General features: G+C 45.7%; 2 protein-coding genes across 2 annotated transcripts in view; one reads left to right on the top strand and one right to left on the bottom strand.

Moving 5' to 3' along the window:
- AGPAT1 (1-acylglycerol-3-phosphate O-acyltransferase 1) overlaps nucleotides 1-18,940 on the top strand; it is a 170,391-nt gene that overhangs the window by 103,054 nt on the left and 48,397 nt on the right. The gene's annotated exons all lie outside the window — the stretch shown is intronic.
- NOTCH4 (notch receptor 4) overlaps nucleotides 1-18,940 on the bottom strand; it is a 44,942-nt gene that overhangs the window by 1,811 nt on the left and 24,191 nt on the right. Inside the window, exons 12-25 of the mRNA XM_063296348.1 lie at nucleotides 17,632-17,780; nucleotides 16,768-16,875; nucleotides 16,401-16,488; nucleotides 16,048-16,281; nucleotides 13,911-14,023; nucleotides 12,601-13,019; nucleotides 10,859-11,185; nucleotides 8,343-8,506; nucleotides 6,691-6,913; nucleotides 4,523-4,613; nucleotides 4,295-4,424; nucleotides 3,782-4,023; nucleotides 1,958-2,105; nucleotides 316-413 (exon numbers count right to left, since the gene is read on the bottom strand). Coding sequence (XP_063152418.1) covers nucleotides 316-413; nucleotides 1,958-2,105; nucleotides 3,782-4,023; nucleotides 4,295-4,424; nucleotides 4,523-4,613; nucleotides 6,691-6,913; nucleotides 8,343-8,506; nucleotides 10,859-11,185; nucleotides 12,601-13,019; nucleotides 13,911-14,023; nucleotides 16,048-16,281; nucleotides 16,401-16,488; nucleotides 16,768-16,875; nucleotides 17,632-17,780 — 2,534 coding nt within the window. The remainder of the gene's footprint in view (nucleotides 1-315; nucleotides 414-1,957; nucleotides 2,106-3,781; nucleotides 4,024-4,294; nucleotides 4,425-4,522; nucleotides 4,614-6,690; nucleotides 6,914-8,342; nucleotides 8,507-10,858; nucleotides 11,186-12,600; nucleotides 13,020-13,910; nucleotides 14,024-16,047; nucleotides 16,282-16,400; nucleotides 16,489-16,767; nucleotides 16,876-17,631; nucleotides 17,781-18,940) is intronic.

Genomic DNA, 18,940 nt, shown 5'->3' with positions numbered 1-18,940 from the left:
GTCCTGGAGAATGGGACAGATCCAACCCTACCTCAAACCCTGTTCACTTGCTGCTAGGCTAAACCTGTCATCTGCACTTTGTGGCAATCCTGGTATGTGGGGCTACAACTCCCATCATCCCCAACTGGGATCATGTAAGTGTGGAAAGAGTTAAGTAGTATGGTCTGGCGCAAGGCACTTCCTGTGTATTCTGTTTTAAAATCTTCCTGCAAATTGAGAAAACAGCTTCTACCCCCATGAGCATTGGAGGACGCTATCCGGCACGTTGGTAGCCTTCTAGAGATGGACCCACCAGAAGAAGCAAATGCACATTACCTGGTTGTCCAGAATGTCTTTGTCAGCTCCGTTCCTGAGCAGAACGAGGGTGGCCCGTACGTTGTTGACTGCTGCAGCCCAGTGGAGAGCGCTCTTCCCTGCAGGACAGGAGAAATCCAGGGATGAAGTCCTTCCATTACTGCAGGGAATTTTGAGGAACGTTGGAATCCTGCTTTGGATTCTAATGTGTATTCTTGTGGAATATGTGGATGGTGGGGGAACTGTAGCCCTCAGATTGACCTTTCCCAGCCTGGTGTCCCTAGAAAGGTTGGCCTTGTAAGGCCACAGTTCCTAGCCAGCATGTCTGTTGGCTAGACCTCCAACCTGGTACCCCCCAAATGGGTCTGGCTTCAAATGCTGTAATGCTCGCCAACCACAATTGCAGGCTAGGAATCGGGAGAAGTGAATAGAGACTGTCCTTCTGCCCTGTTGTCCTAAAGCTCTTCTGGGCCAGTCCCATGTTCCAAGACAGCAACCTTCTAAATAATTGGGGAGGCTGTTACACAGACAAGGAACAGGGTTTATTTTCTCCCCCAGAAGATAGAATGAGATTTAATGGTTTTACATTATATACGTAAAACCATTAAAACCATTATTTAATGATTTTACATTATATATTTATTGACAACACTGCTAGACCAACCCATCTGGCTGACTCTGGAAAGCACACATGAGCAGACCAATTCAGAATATCTCAACAATTAAAAGCAGTAAAAAAATCAGTAACAAATCATCATCATCATCATCATCATCATCATAAGAAAACATATAAGCTCCTCTAATCACCGTAAGGCCCAAAAGCCCACTGAAGTAAGACTGTTTTAAGGGCCTTCCTGAATGCAAGGAGGGTAGGTGTTAATTACACCTCCTGGGGAAATGTATCCCATATTATGGAGGCTATTACCAAGAAAATCTGCCTCCTGGTCCACATCCCCTTGTGGACCTAAAACATTATACAAGGGGATATTTACTTCTCAGATTTAATCTTCTCCAACCTGGATGTCCTCCAGGTATGCAGACTTCAATTCCCAGAATTCTCAGCAAGTGCTGTGTTTTCTGGGGAATCCTGGGAGTGGAAGTCCACACATCTGGAATGTGCCCTAATTGGAGAAGTTGGTCTTGATAGTAAAAGCCATTTAATAACTGAATCCTACTTATGCACTGGAATAGGTAGAGACACTCAAGCAGAGATTAACCATCCATCTTTCGCCAATGACCTTGCTTAGGTTTCCTACCTAGGCAAGACTACTGTACATGGACTTCCAGGCCTCTTCCAACTCTTGGGAAGTTCTGTGTAGTCTGACATCTTGCATCTCACGGTGGCATGAAGACAGTATCTGTCCCCTGTGCAGCTTGGGATTAACTGGTTTCTATGGATCAGACCATCAATAGCCCCATCCTTTCTCCAGGGGGCTTCTTCCAAGCTCCTTCCCCTTTCTTGGTCAGAATGTACCTATCTCAGAATTGCAGTCCTTTGGTCTTTTCCACACCATTTCCCTGGAACAATTCTCATTGACACTACCTAAGCTTGCTTGCTTGCTTTATTTACTTACTTACTTACATACTAACTAACTATAGCTGCCATCTCAGCAAGTGACTCTTACAGCTAAGCCAGCATCCCTGAGCCACCCATCAACCTCACCTCTGTTATCTACGGCTTGGATGTTTGCGTGATTGGCCACCAGCTCTTCCACCATATTTTCGACCCCAAGCCGCGTGGCAAGAATGAGTGGGGTGGTGCCATCATCTGCCAAAGCGTCCAGGTCTGTCTGTCTCTGTCGAAGAAGGATCTAATCGAGGCAATTTCACCATCAGTAGATCTCAGAGCAAAGAGCAAAATGGAATGTTGAGGGATGAAGCTTTACGGATAAACCACCTTGCCCCATAAGGCGCTAGTCACTCAGTGAAATTTTCAGCAAATAATTCAGTTTGGCATTTCTTCTGTTTGGGAAATCAAAATAAACCTGCCACAAGCAACAGGCTTTCTCACTACCTGCTCCACTCCCCAGTCTGCAGAATGATCTCAGAGGAAGTGCAAATAGTCTGGCTTTTCCCTAGGTTTAGATGGCTAAAGAATGCCCTTGTTCTCATAAGATAAATACCAATTTACTAGTCCAATGATACGGCTTGGTTTTGAACTGTGGTGTTGGAGGAAAATTCTGAGAGTGCCTTGGACTGCCAGAAGATCCAACCAGTCCATCCTCCAGGAAATAAAGCCAGACTGCTCACTTGAGGGAATGATATTAAAGGCAAAACTGAAATACTTTGGCCACATAATGAGAAGACAGGACAGCCTGGAGAAGATGCTGATGCTGGGGAGAGTGGAGGGCAAAAGGAAGAGGGGCCGCTCAAGGGCAAGGTGGATGGATGATATTCTAGAGGTGACGGACTCGTCCCTGGGGGAGCTGGGGGTGTGGACGACCGACAGGAAGCGCTGGCGTGGGCTGGTCCATGAAGTCACAAAGAGTCGGAAGCGACTAAACGAATAAACAACAATGATATGGCTTGGTTTTGGGGCATCTGCAATGCATGAAAAAGGGGTGGGGCTTCAACTGTGCCATCACAGCTGACTTTTTTGACCCTCACCCCCTGCTTAGTACTATATATGGCCATCCTAAAGTCTGGAAACTGTGTTTTTAAAGGAAGTTCTTTAAAGATTCTTAGGAAATGGGACTGGATGCCCAAGGGCACCATCGTCAGCTCCTCTGTGCTCCATCAGAAGCATAACTTAGGCAAAAACACATCTATGACTAAATGAGCAACTTGAGAAGGAATCTAGCGTTGGCCTTGAGGACAGAGAATGAATGAGCAAGCCAGGAAGGGAGGACTTGTATGATGTTTTCTACAATCCTGAGAAAGAGGAAGGTATGGGGAAGAAACTCAGAATAACCCTTCCCTCGGTTTTGTTTAGTATAAGATGGGGCAGAAAGAAACTTAGAGAAGGGCCAGGTCAAGAAACAGACACCAACAATGTTTCCAGGAGAGCTACTTCATTGTTGCAGGGTAGAACAACAGAATCTGGAAAGCCGGACCAAGTTTCTTTCTGTCCCATATTATAACAACAACGTGGGGTTATTTTGACTTCTTTCTTACGTTCTCCTCTTTTCAGGACTGTGAAACCTTTTCTACAAAGTTTGTTCAATCCTTTCCTACCCCAAAGATCAGCAATACATTCCTTTACACCAACAGATCATGCTGATATTAGTCTAAGGCAGTGTTTCTCAACCTTGGCAACTTCAAGATATGTGGACTTCAGCTCCCAGAATTCCCCAGCCAGCCATGCTGGCTGGGGAATTCTGGGAGCTGAAGTCCACATATCTTGAAGTTGCCAAGGTTGAGAAACACTGGTCCAAGGCATCCTTTTTCCTCTTTCCCAGCCTTCACTAGAAAACTTAACTTTGGATGTCCATCAAGCGGTCTCTGTGTTAGACAATGTGCTAATGTCCATTTTTTCTCTTTTTCTGACCTGGAATACCCCCAAAGCATCAGCTGCTATCGCACTGTGCAAGGGGGTCCGTCCCCACTGGTCCCGGGCATTAACATCAGCTCCAGCTGTCAGCAGTCTGCGGGCAGCATCTGCACGAGAGTATCGAGCTGCTAAGTGAAGGGGTGTCTCTCCAAAGTTCTCCATTTGCCTGTCTGTCCGGGAACTCTCCATCTCCAACCCAGAAGAACAAGCCAAGGGCATTGGTGGGGTCAGGCCACAAACTGGAGGCAGAAAAAGGCCACAGGTGAAAGAAAAGGAATAGAAAGGCAGACATTGGTAGACAAACATGGTAATCACACTTCCTAACCGCCCAGAGTGTCTCTCTTGGGGGAGATGGGCGGTAATTAAATTGGAATAATAAATAAATTTGAATAATACTGTTCCTAAAATTGGGCCAGTCTGTAGGTTGGATTTATCTTCTGCTTTCTAATGCAGAGATAGGACTTCCCAACTCCCCAATTCATTTCTTGTCAATTATCTTTCTTCCCTTACCTGGTTCTTGATTTCTGGCTGCCTTTGGCCTGGTATCCTTCTCCAGGACTGGGACCGATGCGTTGCACAACATCTGTTTCTTTGGCCTCACGTGGCCTTGATCTGAGATGCAGATGGAATCAAGGTCCTCCTGCGCAAAAGAGGTGGTTGTGAAGAGAACCCAAAGACCACCTGTGGAATGGATGTTTCCCATAGCCTGGAAATCATCTCTCCATCCCGCAGAAATACCTTTATATCTTTGGGGTTCAAAGGACCGTCAAAATGGGGGCTGGAGAAGATATCAGGATCCTCTGCAAGTTCAGCACCAAGTTTTGTTGGCCTGCATTGTAGGGAGAGAGCAAAAGAAAAGTGGGAGGAAATATTGTCATCTTACGAAGGCCAACCTGGTCCTCAGGCAGAACGAAGCTGTTGCCTTGGGCAACAAGGGCTGAGAGATGGCCAAAAAGAAGCAGAGAAAATATCTCTATATCCCATGATTTCTATGGACCTCCTAAATTCCTCTGCTTTCTGCAGATGTAATGCAGAAGGTTGGAAAAAGAATTCCAACATTATTTCAGTCAGCTTTCGTACACGGAATGGGATTCCGTGGGAATGGGAAGATTTGAAGCCACCTCTAGGCCAGGGTTTTTCAGCCAGGGTTCCATGGAACCCTAGGGTTCCGCGAGAGGTCATTAGGGGTTTCCTGGGAGATCACGATTTATTTAAAACTTATTTCAAATTTGGGCAACTTCACATTAAAGAGGGAAGTTTCATTCTTTATTTTTAGTTTAAGAATTTTTAGTTTAGTGCATATATACAGGCCTACATATGAAACAAATATAATAATTTGGTAACTTCTGGCCTACATTTGAGCCTGAATGGGCAGAGGTTCCCCGAGGCCTGAAAAAATATTTCAAGGATTCCTCCAGGGTCAAAAGGTTGAGAAAGGCTGATCTAGGCAATCATTTTGTTCATCCAAACCAGTACTCTCTTTGGCTGCAATCGGTTTCAACCAGAAGTCCTTCCCAACACAGTTACTGGGGATCTTTTCAAGTGGAAGATGCTCAGATATGAATCCGGCACACTTTTAGGATATCTTTGATGCATCCTCTACTTTTCCTCCTCCATCAAAAATAGAAATGCAAGTTATCTACATTTACTGCTGACTGGAAACCCTTTATAGACTTTTTGCATGAAACAGAAAAAAATGAACTTAGGATTTATGATTTGATGATTAAATAGAATAGATTATAGGAAGAAGAGAGGTATGTTGTAACCACAGAGTAAGAGGTAAACTTATAATTGTATTTATAACTGCTGTAAAGAAAATTGGAAGCTACTTCATATCTTTTGTCTTCCTTTTCTATTTTTTTATTTACTTTTTCCCCCTTTCTTGCACTTTTCCTTGATTTCTTTCTCTTTCTTTTCTTTTTCTTACTTTATATTAGTTTGTGTTAGTTTTTATATTCTTTTTTAAAATCTTTAATAAATGTATGTATGTATGTATGTATGTATGTATAAAACAGAAATGCAAGTGGCTGCTTGTAAACAAACCTCACATGGGAGACTTTATCAGGCCCTGATGTTTTGAAAACATATTTTGCAATGAGGTGGCTATTTCATTCCTCCCGGAAAAATGTTCATTTTCTTCTTTAAATATCTGAATTATTAAGTCGTTAGCTGAGGTTTTATTCTGCCACTGCTAAATAAACAAGTTGTGTTCTGCCTTCCCCAGAGAGGTGTCTTCCAGCTGTGGGACTCCAACCGTGTAGATGGCTGTGGTTTTGGAGCCAAACTGCAAATTTGGTTAATTTTAAATGGAAAAGCCATTTTGCAAGTTCTCAGACTACACAGCTGAGTAGAAACATCGGAAGCAAGTGTTTGCATATCTGATCTGGAAAATACTACGTGAGGTGGTTGCTATTTGGCTGGAAGACCCCCAAGAAATTGCAGATCTGGGGGAATTTTTTAAAAATCCCAGAAGGGGGCAATATAAACCACTGTCAGCCTTACTAGGTAGACCAGAGAGGAAACACGACCAGATGAGCTAATTCTACTTTATTGTGAAGCTACATTAACAGAAGCTTGCAAGTCTGAAAGTGCAATTCTCCCACCATCTCCTTTACAGCCCGAGAATATAGGGAGGGTCCTTCCTGAGCCTCTTGCCTGGCCCACTATCCGCTTGAGGGCTGTGCTGTCTCTTTTCTGACCGTTCCTTAGGCAGTGTCTCTTGGCCCAGTCTCCCAAGGTCTTTCCCACACACCATTACAGCCACTGCCTTACGGCTGCCAAGAAGACATGGACACATCCCTAAAGTCCCCAGGACCTGCACTCAGTTGAAGGGAAACTTTAATTACCTGCATTACTGCACTCGACTCAAAGCAAAGCCTCCCATCAGCTTTTCCTTCAATACTCACTTCAGTCCGATCGCATCTTCACCCACCGGCTCCCTCCGACAGCGGCGCTTCTTGCCTTGGTGTGGCGCAAACCCTGGAGGGAGCCAGAGAGATCCATGTTCCCGATGCTGAGACCGACGGGCTCTCCACAGGCCGATGAAGATAACCAGGGCTACCACGAGTGCCCCGGCACCCACGCAATAAATGAGGGGCCACGAAAAAGGGGAGACGGAGGCCTGGAGATCTGGTTGAGGAAGAAGGGAGATGGTCAAATGTCTGCTGCCCACATTTTTGAACCCATCTGCACTACAGGCTTTGGATCAGTTTTGCACCAGTTCAATGATCCAAGCTTCTCCTTCAAAGCCAGGAATTTGGCTTTGATGGACATCCTGAGAATTCCCTATTAAATGCCCTTGTTGAATTCCTACATACAATGCAACACATGTAAACACACGCACGCACACGCTTACAAAACCCAAGAAGAATATTGGAGAGACTACTGTATTGCCATTACATATATCCACAGTTTAACTTTTTTAACGGATTTATTAACCTGGAGGAGGGGGTTTAATGCTAGTTTTTTTAACCTCCACTGCAGACAAGACTTTTGGAGTCAAGGAGAGAATGTGGGCCCCAGGCAATGGTTTCTTGTTCAGTCAATGGGGCCAAATTAAGGATGTTTTTACCAAAAACAAACAAACAACCCAAATAGCATTACAATGCACATTTGGGTCTTGATATATCAATACAGGGAGGCCTTGTATAGTGACCACAATTGGGACCAGCAACTGGGTCGTTAAGCAAAGCAGTCACTACATGAAACTGCCACTGTGCTTATGATCTTATTTCATCTTTCTTTTGCTTTAAGTCCTGCGAAGTTCATAAATGTGAGGACTGGTTGTAAAGTTACTTTTTCATCATCGTTGTAACTGCAGATGGTCACTAAAGGAGGCAGTCGCTAAACAAGGACTACCTGTAACAGGTTTCAAAAACCTGAGGATATCGATTTCTGCTGAATAAGCAAAGGATGGAGGGTCTGAGATTGTAGAAAATTATTACAAATTCAGATCTAATCACCCAAGCACATAGGACTCCCACAAAATTGCCAGTAGATTAAAAACTTTACCAGATCATCCAAGTAGAATCATAGAATCATAGGGTTGGAAGGTACCCTGGAGGTATTCTGATCCGAACCCCTGCCCAGTGCAGGAATCTTCAGACCGTTCTGGACAAGTGGCTGTCCAGTCTTTTCTTGAAAACCTAGTTAGAAGTAGCTTTCCTCTCATCCAAGATATCATGGCCTTCCATTCCCATAATTCCCACCCAAGGCCATGATGTGGTGATGTGGTCCAATACACCTTCTATCTCTTTTTTAGAAATTCCCTCAGTGTAATGGCATGTGGGAAAGACCCTGGACCAAGAGACCCTGCCTAGGGAACGGTCAGATAAGAGATGGCACAGCCTGCAGCTGGATAGTGGGCAGGGCAAGAGGCTCAGAAGAGACCCTCCCTAGTTTCTTGGGCGGTAAAGGAGGCCGGGGTGGGGGGAGAATTGCACTTTCAGACTTTCAAGATTCTGTCAACGTAGCTTTATAATATAGTGGGATTAGCTCATCTGGTCATGATTCCTGTCTGGTTTACCTGGTAATGCCTACACTCTGTGTGCATACATACCATTTTCTATAGCTTCAAGCCAGGCCGCTACCACTTGGTGTGGGACCAGGGATGACAAAATCCCTTTGGCCATCAAGGAACCCAAAAGGTTCAGGGCAGATTTGGCAGAAGTGGGGCACTGCCCGGAGCATGAGTTCCCATCTACAACCAGAAAGATGGTATATCTGCAGTGAAGAAGACAGAACGACAAGCGATCGGTATGGTGACCATGTTTTCTTGGAAAAAATAAAGGACAAACCTGAAAAAGGGGCAAATCTGAAAGAGGCTCATAAGGATTAAAAAAAAAATGTTTATAACTTTGTTTTACAAAGGAAAACTCCAGAGCAAAACCAAGAAAAAGTTTACAAAAATTCATGTTCTAAAAAAAGTATCTAATTATCAAACAGATATGTAAATGTATTTTTAAAAAGGCACTTCAATTTCCATATTTTTCCGATGAATGTGAAAGTGTGTGCATTCAGTGGTGCCATTTGTATGGTAAAAGTTAAATGACCAAAATAAAGGATGTGAGTTTTTGAAAAATAAATCAATCTAAAAGACAGCTTTCTGAAATAAAGGCCTGCCCTTTATAATAAGGGACATACGGTCACTGTTGTGATTGATGACAAATTGTACAGCCGTCCCACAAAGGAAACCACGCATCTTTTTCCCCAGACAGAGCCAGTCTGGTCTAGTGGTTAAGGCTCCAGGCTAGAAACCAGGAGGCTGTGAGTTCTAGTCCTGCCTTAGGCATGAAAGCCAGCTGGGTGACCTTGGGCCAGTCCCTCCCTCTCAGCCCAAGAGCCAATCAGGCATAGTAGGAGAGTTCTAGTCCCTCCCTCTCAGCCCAGCTCACCTCACAGGGTTGTTGTTGTGGGGAAAATAGGAGGAGGGGGGAGGAGTATTAGGTCTGTTCACTGCCTTGAGTTATTCATAAAAAATAATTACAGTGGGATAAAAATAAATAAATAAATAAACAGGCATCACAGCCATTAAAGTTGGGCACAGGGGGCCTCTAAAATAAAATAGGATCAACACATGAACACCGTATTTTTAATTAACACCTGCCTTGCACTATTGTGCTTGCACAGTGTTGTCCCTTGCACAGAAAATAGCTCCTCTAATTTCCTCCCTAGCATCTCTAAAAAAGCCGGATATGGCTGAGTAGTTGGGCATCAGGTTGATCAATCTAACGTAGTTCTGCTGAAACTCACCAGACAAGGGCACTCTCCTCTTTCTCGTTGCTGTTTTAACCTGCCAATTTGCCTTTTTAAATTATTTTTTTTCCTTCTTAATTGAATTATTATTTTTCCCAACCTACTGAACTTTGCATGCCAGCCCCACATCTGATGTACTTTTCGTGTGATTCAAGGTGTATGACGGGGAACTTGCAGATTCTAACACACACACACACACACACACACACACACAATCTTCTTCCATCTGTCCCCCAAATGTCTGCCCTTCCAACAGTTACAGCAGTGGGGCCTCCCACCCCCATTCAGAGAGGATTTCTGTGGGCTGATATGCAATGCTATCTCCCCATTGAGATGAGGTTCCATAACATTTTATAGATTCTGGAGTACCCTATAGAGACTTACTTATTTACAGAGACCATTGCCCTGCGTTCTAAAATTACTGAGAATTATGAAATCCTGAAATAAATGTTGACATGGGCTTTGTCACAATCGCATCTTGCCAGGGCTTAAGGACATGATTTGCTCCAAGCGGGTATTTCATGATCCTCTGCATTATAACACTAAGCCTGAAACTGCATGAACTTGTTTCAGACACGCTTTGATCTAGTTGAACATTGGTGGGCTGTTGTTGTTGTTTTCTTTTTCAGGGTTTTTGTGCTGCTAGTAGTGGGACAGGGGAGGCTGACTTACAATTTTATTGTAATTGTTTCTTCCCCAGAAATTTCCAATTATGGGACATCAGCTAAATGTAATCAAGGAAAAATAAGACACTGACTGGAGCCACAGAGCATCAGCCCTTACCCTCACCTTACCCCGCTTCTTTTCCCTTCTTCAACAAGCACGGCCACCACCAGCTGCCACTTAGTTTGCTTAGCTCTCTTAGGGTGTGTGTGGACCATCTTGTAATGGACGATGTTACTGGAGGCTGATGCTTTCTTTTCCAAGATGCCAGCATCCCATTTATTTTTTGAACTACAGGTAGACCTTGCTTAGCAACTGCCTTGTTTAACAACCGTTTGCAGTTACAACGGTGATGAAAGAGTAGCTTTGCAACCAATCCTCACATTTACGGCCTTCACAGGTCTGTAAAGGAAGGCTGAAGTCAGATCAGCCATTTCCATCACCCTCCCACTTCTTTATAGATGCTACAGAAGAAATAAGAGGAGCTATTTTCTGTGCAAGGCACAATTAGCCACCACTTTGCTTAACGACTGAGTTGCTGATCCCAATTGTGGTCACTAAACAAGGACTACCTGTAAAACCTCTCTTTAAGTGGCAGGCACGCAGAGGGAGTTCTAGGATAAAGACTGCTGTGAGAAATAGGAGAATCCGTCATACCCAATGGTCTCTGCCAAATCTTTTGTCCGAACCCCTGTCCAATTGCTCTGGCTCCCCAACTCCTCCTTCCCTGTGTAAGGGTAAATCCGCTCCTGGTCCTGACGGTCGCGTTGAACTCGTAGTGCTGCCCGCGTGGCGACGACCAGGGAACGCAGGAGCTCCGGCAGGCTCTCCCGGGACAGCAGGACCACCAGGGCCAACGCGGACTCTGCCGGTGGAACAGAAGAGGCGCAGTCCCCACCATCCCAGCCACAGGATGCCGAGTGGCAGCCTCTGTCGCAGTGTCCGTCTGCGAAGTGGTCCCGACAATACTGTGCATAGGGCAGGCTGAGGAGAAGCGGTTCTTAATGGGGGGCATGCTGGGCAAAAGGTGGACATGTATCCCTTCTGTTCCCTCTGCTACAACCCTAGAAGGGGGCAGTGGGGACAGCAGGACAGGAGATGGGGGAGTGATCTGGGGCTGTGAGACTAGGCTGAAGCAGCCAGAACTAAAGATGAAGCAGAGGACAAAAGCCAGGAATCTTGTCTAAAAGATCCCTTCGGGGAGGTAGATAAGAAGGAAGCAAGTCATTAAGGAAACAAAGGAAAAAAATGTCACCTGAACCAGGCAAAGGAAGTTGGGCCTGAGCACATGGAGAACCACCCCGCAAATTCCATCAACAGCTACCAGACTTCTAAGTTAGCAAGGCCAGAGTAGCTGCCTGTCTTGGGAATCAGCAAAACAAGGCCTTTGGGGGATAAAAGGGGTCCCAAGGCCCACCCACTCCTTGAGTCATCGTTGGATCCAGATTTGGCGGCTTCCATCCCTCTAGCTGGTGCCGGGCAGCCTAGTTGGGAAGGACGTGGTTAAGTGTGGATGAGTGTGTGTGTGCGTGCGTGTGAGAAAGAGCAAATGTACGTTGCAACCAGTAAAGTTGTGGTGTTCTTTTAAATTCTCCCTGTATTCCAAAGAGCCTGTTGTGCCACAGTGTTCGGTTGGAAGTGGTGTGTGTGTGTCCCTCGTTATTTCCCAGCTGTCGGCCAGGGCTGTGGGCCTTGTCTCCTCAAGCCGCCCCTATCTGGAAAACCCAGTAGAAAGCGAGGGGGGCTGACAAGGTCCGCGGGCCTCAAGAGGCTGTGAGTCTGTGAGTGAGTGCCCATAAGCCGAACCTGGGAGCGCGTGTGTGACAGGGCCCCCTCAGCAGAAAGAGCAGGAAGACCCCCAAATGCATCAGAAGGACCGGCTTTATAGGCTGAAGGAAAGGAACAGGGACTTCCATCCTGAGAGGGGAAGAGCAGCATTCTAGCATCGGAGACAGGAATAGGCAGGCCAGAGGTGGGTGCATGGGGGCAGGAACGATGGGCTGGCAAGGCCAGCAAGGGGTGGCCCAAGCCTGCTGTGTCATGGATGGACCAAGTCAGGTTGTTCTCTTTTTCCCTGCTTTGTGGGGAAGGGGAGTGGGCCGGGCTAAGAGATTTAGGGTTTTTTATTAACCTGCTGATTTTGCAGCAGTAATAATCAGAGGGCTCCCGGGACTGCAGAAAGAAGTTTGGGCAGTGGACGTAGCTCTAAGACCTCAGGGCCACCCCCTTGTGTCCTAAAATGGGTTAACAGCATCAGGGTCACCCAATGCAAAACTGATTCTCGGCACACAGCACCATCGGGCGTTGCGCAACGCTTCGTCTCCGGCTACGTCAATGGGAAATCCTTTCCTGGTAGCCCCCCTCCGCCCGGTTCATGGCACCACCTGGGAGCAACTCACTTGCACTCCTTCAGTGGGACGCAGTCAAACCCATCATACAGGCAGTCCTCATTGTCACAAGGGGGCTGGCAGTGCCCATCCCGGAACACCCCCTGGCACAGGTCTCGCTTCGGGCATTTCTCCCAAGGATCAAGCAACCCCAGTGCACAGTCCCCCCCATCCCAGCTGGTCTCCGGAGAGCTGCAGACCCGGTCACAGTGGGCATCTCCTGCCAAGGTTGGGCACCTGGAGGGCATGGTGGCATTGGCAGCAGGGCAGGAAGCTGGGGAACATGGAGGCTGGTGGCAGTCTGGCCCAGAGAAGCCTTCCTTGCAGAGACATTGAGGTCCAGATGGACGGGCAATGCAAGTTCCTCCGTTGTGACAGTACAAGGACCCACAAGGTGGTGCAGGCAGATCACAAGTCGGTCCTTCATAACCCTGGGGGCGGAGGAGATCCCTTTTCAGTCTTCCTGGATTATTTTCATTCAAGTCACCAGCAACAGAATTTTTCCCACTGAGCTCTCCGGGGGACGCACAGAAGCAGCCTCATGCTAGATCAGATCTTTGTCCCATTCAGCCAAAGAACATCTCCTCTCCCTTCCAGGCCTTCTCTTAGCCTTCCCTAAACTCATACCTCTGTCTGTGTGAAGCACAGCTGCCATCATGCCCAGTCAGGACAGATGTGGGGCCATGTGATTGGCAAAGAAGGGAACTGGGGTCCAAAACATTTAGGGGACATCTGGTGTAGCGTCTCATGGGAAAGAGGTCCTTCCCAGTTCTGTGTGCCCAATGGCCATCAACCTGGTCTTTCCAAGAGCCCTTTGTGTCACCTCCCTCCTTCTTTTGTTTCCTCCGTTAATCTCCATCTGGCCCCCAGTGTCAATGAACAAGAGCCAACCACTCAGGAAAAGTTTCATTAGCAAGCAGAATGAGCCACCATTCATATTCACCTGGGCAAGGACGTGGCCTGGGCTGTTTAGCCTAGGCAAAAGGACGCTATAAAACACTCTGTGAACTGCTGACTGGGTTCACACAACACGCTTAACCTTAAACCCAGGTTAACCAAACACAATAGCCGTGTTCATATCACACATTATCCCCAAACAAATACTGTAAATTTGCTTGGCATTCTTGCATGATGTCTTACGAAACTTTGGAATTTTAAGGGATCTCATTGATTTATTATTTCTCAGCAATTGACTGAGTCTTTTGCATGTTTGATGGGTCCCTGGGTGTAAAGTTACTGACTTCTGTGTTAAACTTTAACCTAGGCCACCATCTAACAACCGTTCCTCAATCCCAGTTCTTTTTCCTCAGCCCCGCTCATACCTGTGGACAGTGGCAGATGAATTCCAGAGGGTGTCTGAACACCATGCTACAGCTTCCACCATTAAGGCAAGGATTTGATTGGCAACTGTCAATCACAGATTCACACAGAAGCCCTGGAGGGCAGGAAGAGAAGAACAAACACCATGTCAAAGGTATAGAGTCCATTTTAGTTTTTGCTTCAGTTGGTTTCTTCTTTGCAATCTACCAGAGATGTCCCTCTCCTCCCTAAACTTCTGGCAAGACTGATCTTAGCATTGCCTACCCCACAAGGTCAGTTCCTGATGACTTCTAACTTTTTCCTTTGACAATATAAAACACAACATGGTTGGAATTTGACACACACAGTTACTGTAGAGTCAACATCATCTCGGGTAAGAAAGTATACGAGGCAATCAGGGTCTTTGTGAGGGGATGGGTCCTACGCAAGATGGGAACACAATTCCAGACATGGTTCAGTATCTGCAATTATTAGGAGTGGTCATTTTCATTCTCAAGTAACAAGGCTATCCATTTAAAATGCAGTCCCCAAGTAGTTCAGTATTTTGGCTTTTCCTCCCTAGTTCTGTTTACTGGGCCATTGACTTCACAAGACAAATAACAATTTAAAAAATGGACTAAGATGCCATGAGAAGAACCTGAGGACACCAGCTCGGCTGGACTTCTGCTTTGGAGTCTCTCCGACTCGTACAAGGGGCCTTGGGAATAATTACTCTAATATTATGAGCAGATTTGCTCTGATCTCAGAGATGATCTTCTTGGATCTGTTTCCTGGCGGCCTTTGGACCTTCCACAACACATTGCAAGGTGCATCTATCCTAGAGCAAACACTTAGATAGGAAAGAAGGCCGAGCATCCTTCTTGCTTGGTCCCCACTTGGCAGCGCTTGACTATCTCCATGATGCTCAAAAGGCTGATTCAGAATGGCTTGTTTTTGCCCCATCTGGAACCCTATCAGTGGAAGCAGCCAATGAGGTTATCAAACCCATCCTCTGTTCTCTTGTGGGCCAACAAAAATATCTTCTTTTTCCTTCACTTCCTTGATCTGGGTTTCAGTGGGTAATACAAAATGAGGGGCCTTTTCTAGTACATCACCCAGACTGTGGAACTTTCCCCCTTTTAAATGCTGGCAAAGTTTATCTTGTTCTTGTGAGCTCTAAATCTGTGTTTCTCAATCTTGGCAGCATGCTGGCTGGGGAATTCTGGGAGTTGAAGTCCAAACATCTTAAAGTTTTTAAGGTTGAGAAACACTGCTCTAAATTGTTGTTAGGTTGCAATCCTTTATTTTTCAAACCTTACTAGATTTTGAGTAGCTATCTGAGATTGGTTGTAAATTGCCTAAGGATTGTGGGTTTTCCTCCTGTGGCGGACACTGCATTTATAAACAAACTGCTCGGGGTTTTTTGTTGTTTTCTTAGAATTTATAAAAAACTGCATTTTAAAAAATTGCTATTAGTAGAGAAGACTGGGGATTTATTCAGTCTGTCAAAGAGATCCAGTCCTTCCAGATTAACAAATTAATTGGCACTTAGTTGGACCTCAGGTTTTGCATTCCTCTCAAAGTGTGAACATAAATATGCTTATTTAAGGGTAAAATATGTTGAAACACGTACTTTGAGAAAATTTAATATGTTAAGAAGGATGCTGGGGATATCAGATCTAGGCTGCTAGACCATGAAAAACCACTAGGTGGTAGCAAACAATGTTATCTCTTGCTGCCATCTAGTGGACATGCAGAGCTTTACAGCCCAGATCTGGTAGCTCTAATAATACAAATATTCCATTTTAAAATTTACACTGGAAAGGAAAACAGACTTTGAATGAACACATGTAGAACAGACATGGGTTGCCAATCCCTAAATGTGACCCACTCTGATGCTTTTGTAAAAAAGTAAGGTCTAAATTTTGAATAGCGAGACCCAGAACTACAACTCCCAGAAGACCTAGCTAACATGGTCATTGGCTTGGGATGCTGGGAGTTGTAGTTCGTCAACATCTTCAGGGCCCCAAATTCTTCCCCTCTGAGAAGATACTGAAGGATCAGTTGTACACATTTTAAAAACAGGGTAAGTAACTGCTGGTATAATAGCACCCATCTGTCCCATCCTGCCCCTTCTCTCTTCTGCTTCTTTTTCCTCACCTGAATATCCAGGGTGGCATAGACACTGGAAGCCATGTTCATGAGATTGGCAGCTCTGGGAGCCAGGCTGGTGGCAAGGCTGGGAGAAGCAGGCATCTACCACCCCCTCGCACCTCTCACCCACATACCCAGGGGGGCAGATGCAAGAAAACCCTTCAGGCTGAGCCATGCAGGTCCCGCCGTAGTAGCAGTGGGGGCCAGGAAGAGAGCAGGGGTCCAAGTCACAATTGGGACCTGGAAGGGGAACAGAAAGAGCCATCAGACTGCCACTTTATTTGATTTTTGGAGACAGTTGTTTGTTCCTGGCTGCGTGTATCCCAGAATGCTCAGGTTTAGGCAAATCCCTCCCTCACCTTTTGTTCCCGCTGGACACAAGCATTGAAAACCATCTGCCGTCTTGGTACAGGTTCCTCCGTTTAGGCAATTTTCTGTTGGCGGGCACTGCAAAGGGAGAGTTGTCAGCAGATTTGTCGTCACTGTATTAGAAATGAAAAGGTCACCAAGAGGTGACCTTCTCACATCTTTTTTGGAATTGTTTATTGCAGCACAACAATAGCCATGTCTGCTCCAAAGAATGCCTTAGTAGGCTGCTGATTTCACTACAAGCTATTAGGCCAGAGTAAGCAAACTACACCTTCTGCTCTAGAGATAATACTAAAATCCGAGAATCCTGGACTTGGGGCTATTTAGGCAATCAAGTCCAATTGAAGCATCACTTACAGATGGCTGGTCAGCTCCTGCATGAACACGTCCAGCAAAGGGGAGCCCACTGTTTCCCTTGGTGCTCGGTTCCACTGTCAAACTGATTTTACGAATAGGGCGTTTTTCCTAAAATTCAAGCAAAATCTAGCAACACAAACTACTAGACAGATAATCAAGTTACAGATGAGGGCTGAAGTCGAGAAACTGGACATGTTCCCTGTGTGGAGCAGAGCAAGTAACATTGCCAGCCGGAGCCAACGCCTTTTTAACAGCAGCTTGTTTTGCAGAGCAACGTCAAAGAAGATCATGGAATGGATTTCCATGCTATGAAGTTTTCTCTACTCATTCCTGCAGGTGCAGCTACAGGTAGCCCTCACTTAACGATCACAAGTGAGACTGGAACTTTGGTTACTAAGCGAAGTGGTCATTAAGTGGATCTGACCCAATTTTACAACCTTTTTTGCAACAGTTATTAAGCGAATCACCACAGTTGTAAAGCAAACCATGTGGTCACTAAGCAAATCACGCGGTCCCCCATTGACTGCTTGCCAGAAGCTGGCTGGGAAGGTCGAAAATGGCAATCACGTGACCACGGGATGCTGCAACGGTCATAAATGCAGACTGGTTGCCAAGTGCCCAAATCGTGATCACGTGCCCACGGGGATGCTGCGCTGGTCCTAAGTGTGAGCACTGGTCTAAGCTGGTTTTTTCAGCACCATTGTAAGTCTGAACCATCACTAAATGAATGGTCATTAAGTGAGGACTACCTGTACTGTTAAAAGGAAAAAGGATTTTTTTTTGCCTCTGATCAGCTACATCCCCTGCTTGAGAGTTTCAAAGATCTATCAGGCAGATGCCAACACCTCTGCTTTCTAAGCTTACCTGGCAACCACCTTCTCCAGTCTGACCTGTGCAGTTGTCTCTGTTCGGATTTGCCCTCTGTTGGCACTGAGGGCCACCCCATCCTGGAGGGCAGAGGCAACGGGGTGCAGACTCCTTCACTATGCATTGGCCTCCATTCCTGCAGGGGTCTGTGGCATTTGGTGGAAAGAAACAGATGGGGAGATCAAAGTAGACAGGCACTTCATTCAGGAAGAGTTTTGAGATGCCAACCGCTCAGCCAGCAGCATTCTGCAATGCTTGGAAGAACTTCCTAAAAAGCGGAATTTCAGCATTTGAGCCTTTATCTGGGTGGTCGATGCAGTAGCTGGAAAAGTTTTACCTACTATGTTCCTTCCTATTACAACGCAGTTAAAGGCACAGGAGCAGGGCGCAAAGAAAGTTGCATCCTGCCCAATTCTATATAATCCTTATTCTCAAGAGTAAATGCCTTACTCTCCGATGGAGAGCAAGGATGATGGCCTTAAAGAATGTAAAACCACTAAATTCGGGATGTCTCGAGTAATTTGCTTCTGTTCAGCATAGTTTGAATCAGAATGTTTGAGTTTTGGTCCCTCCAGCTCCATTAAATCGTCACAAACTGTGGCTAGTTAGAATCAGAACTCAGATGGAATTGAAATTGTGTCTATGTCGATAATGTTTTCATACCCGTGTCTTCCTTTGTGCTTATTTTTTTCTTATCTGTTCTAACTCAACTCTCTGTTGGAGTCTCCTATTAATGTATATGTATGTTCCAACTATCTTAGATCACCATTCTGTTTAAGACCTATATAACCGAGGGGTTCTTGCTCATGGCCCTCCGGGGTGCAAGAGATCAGTGACTTACTGTAACCTATCAAAGCAAATATTAGTAGTTCAGGGTTGAACTGTGGCGTCCTTGGTGCTCTCTGGACCTTGTGGTTTTCGTGCAGACGTTTCATTGCCAGACCAGGCAACATCTTCAGTGGGAAACTGAAGATGCTGCCAAGTGGTTTCACACTGAAGATGTTGCCTAGTCTGGCAATGAAACGTCTGCAAGAAAACAACAAGGCCCAGAGAGCACCAAGGACTCCTCAGTTACTGTAACCTGCTAGCTTTGGAACTAATAAAATGAACATTAGGATCCTCTCCAATTGTTGGTGCTGCGAAGGTGAGTTTTCTGTCACATAAAGCAGTGTTTTTCAAACTGGGCTACTTTTTAATATGGGCAGACTTCAACTCCCAGAATTCCCCAGCCAGCATGGAGTTTGTTCCCAAGTTAACATTGCCAAGTTTGAAAAACACTGACATAAAGGAAGTATTCCAACAAACT

Source organism: Candoia aspera, chromosome 2, assembly GCF_035149785.1.
Source record: "Candoia aspera isolate rCanAsp1 chromosome 2, rCanAsp1.hap2, whole genome shotgun sequence".
In the NCBI taxonomy this organism is placed as follows: domain Eukaryota; kingdom Metazoa; phylum Chordata; class Lepidosauria; order Squamata; family Boidae; genus Candoia; species Candoia aspera.
The sequence above is the reverse complement of the archived record's forward strand: the minus strand, read 5'-3'. Positions and strand labels throughout refer to the sequence as shown.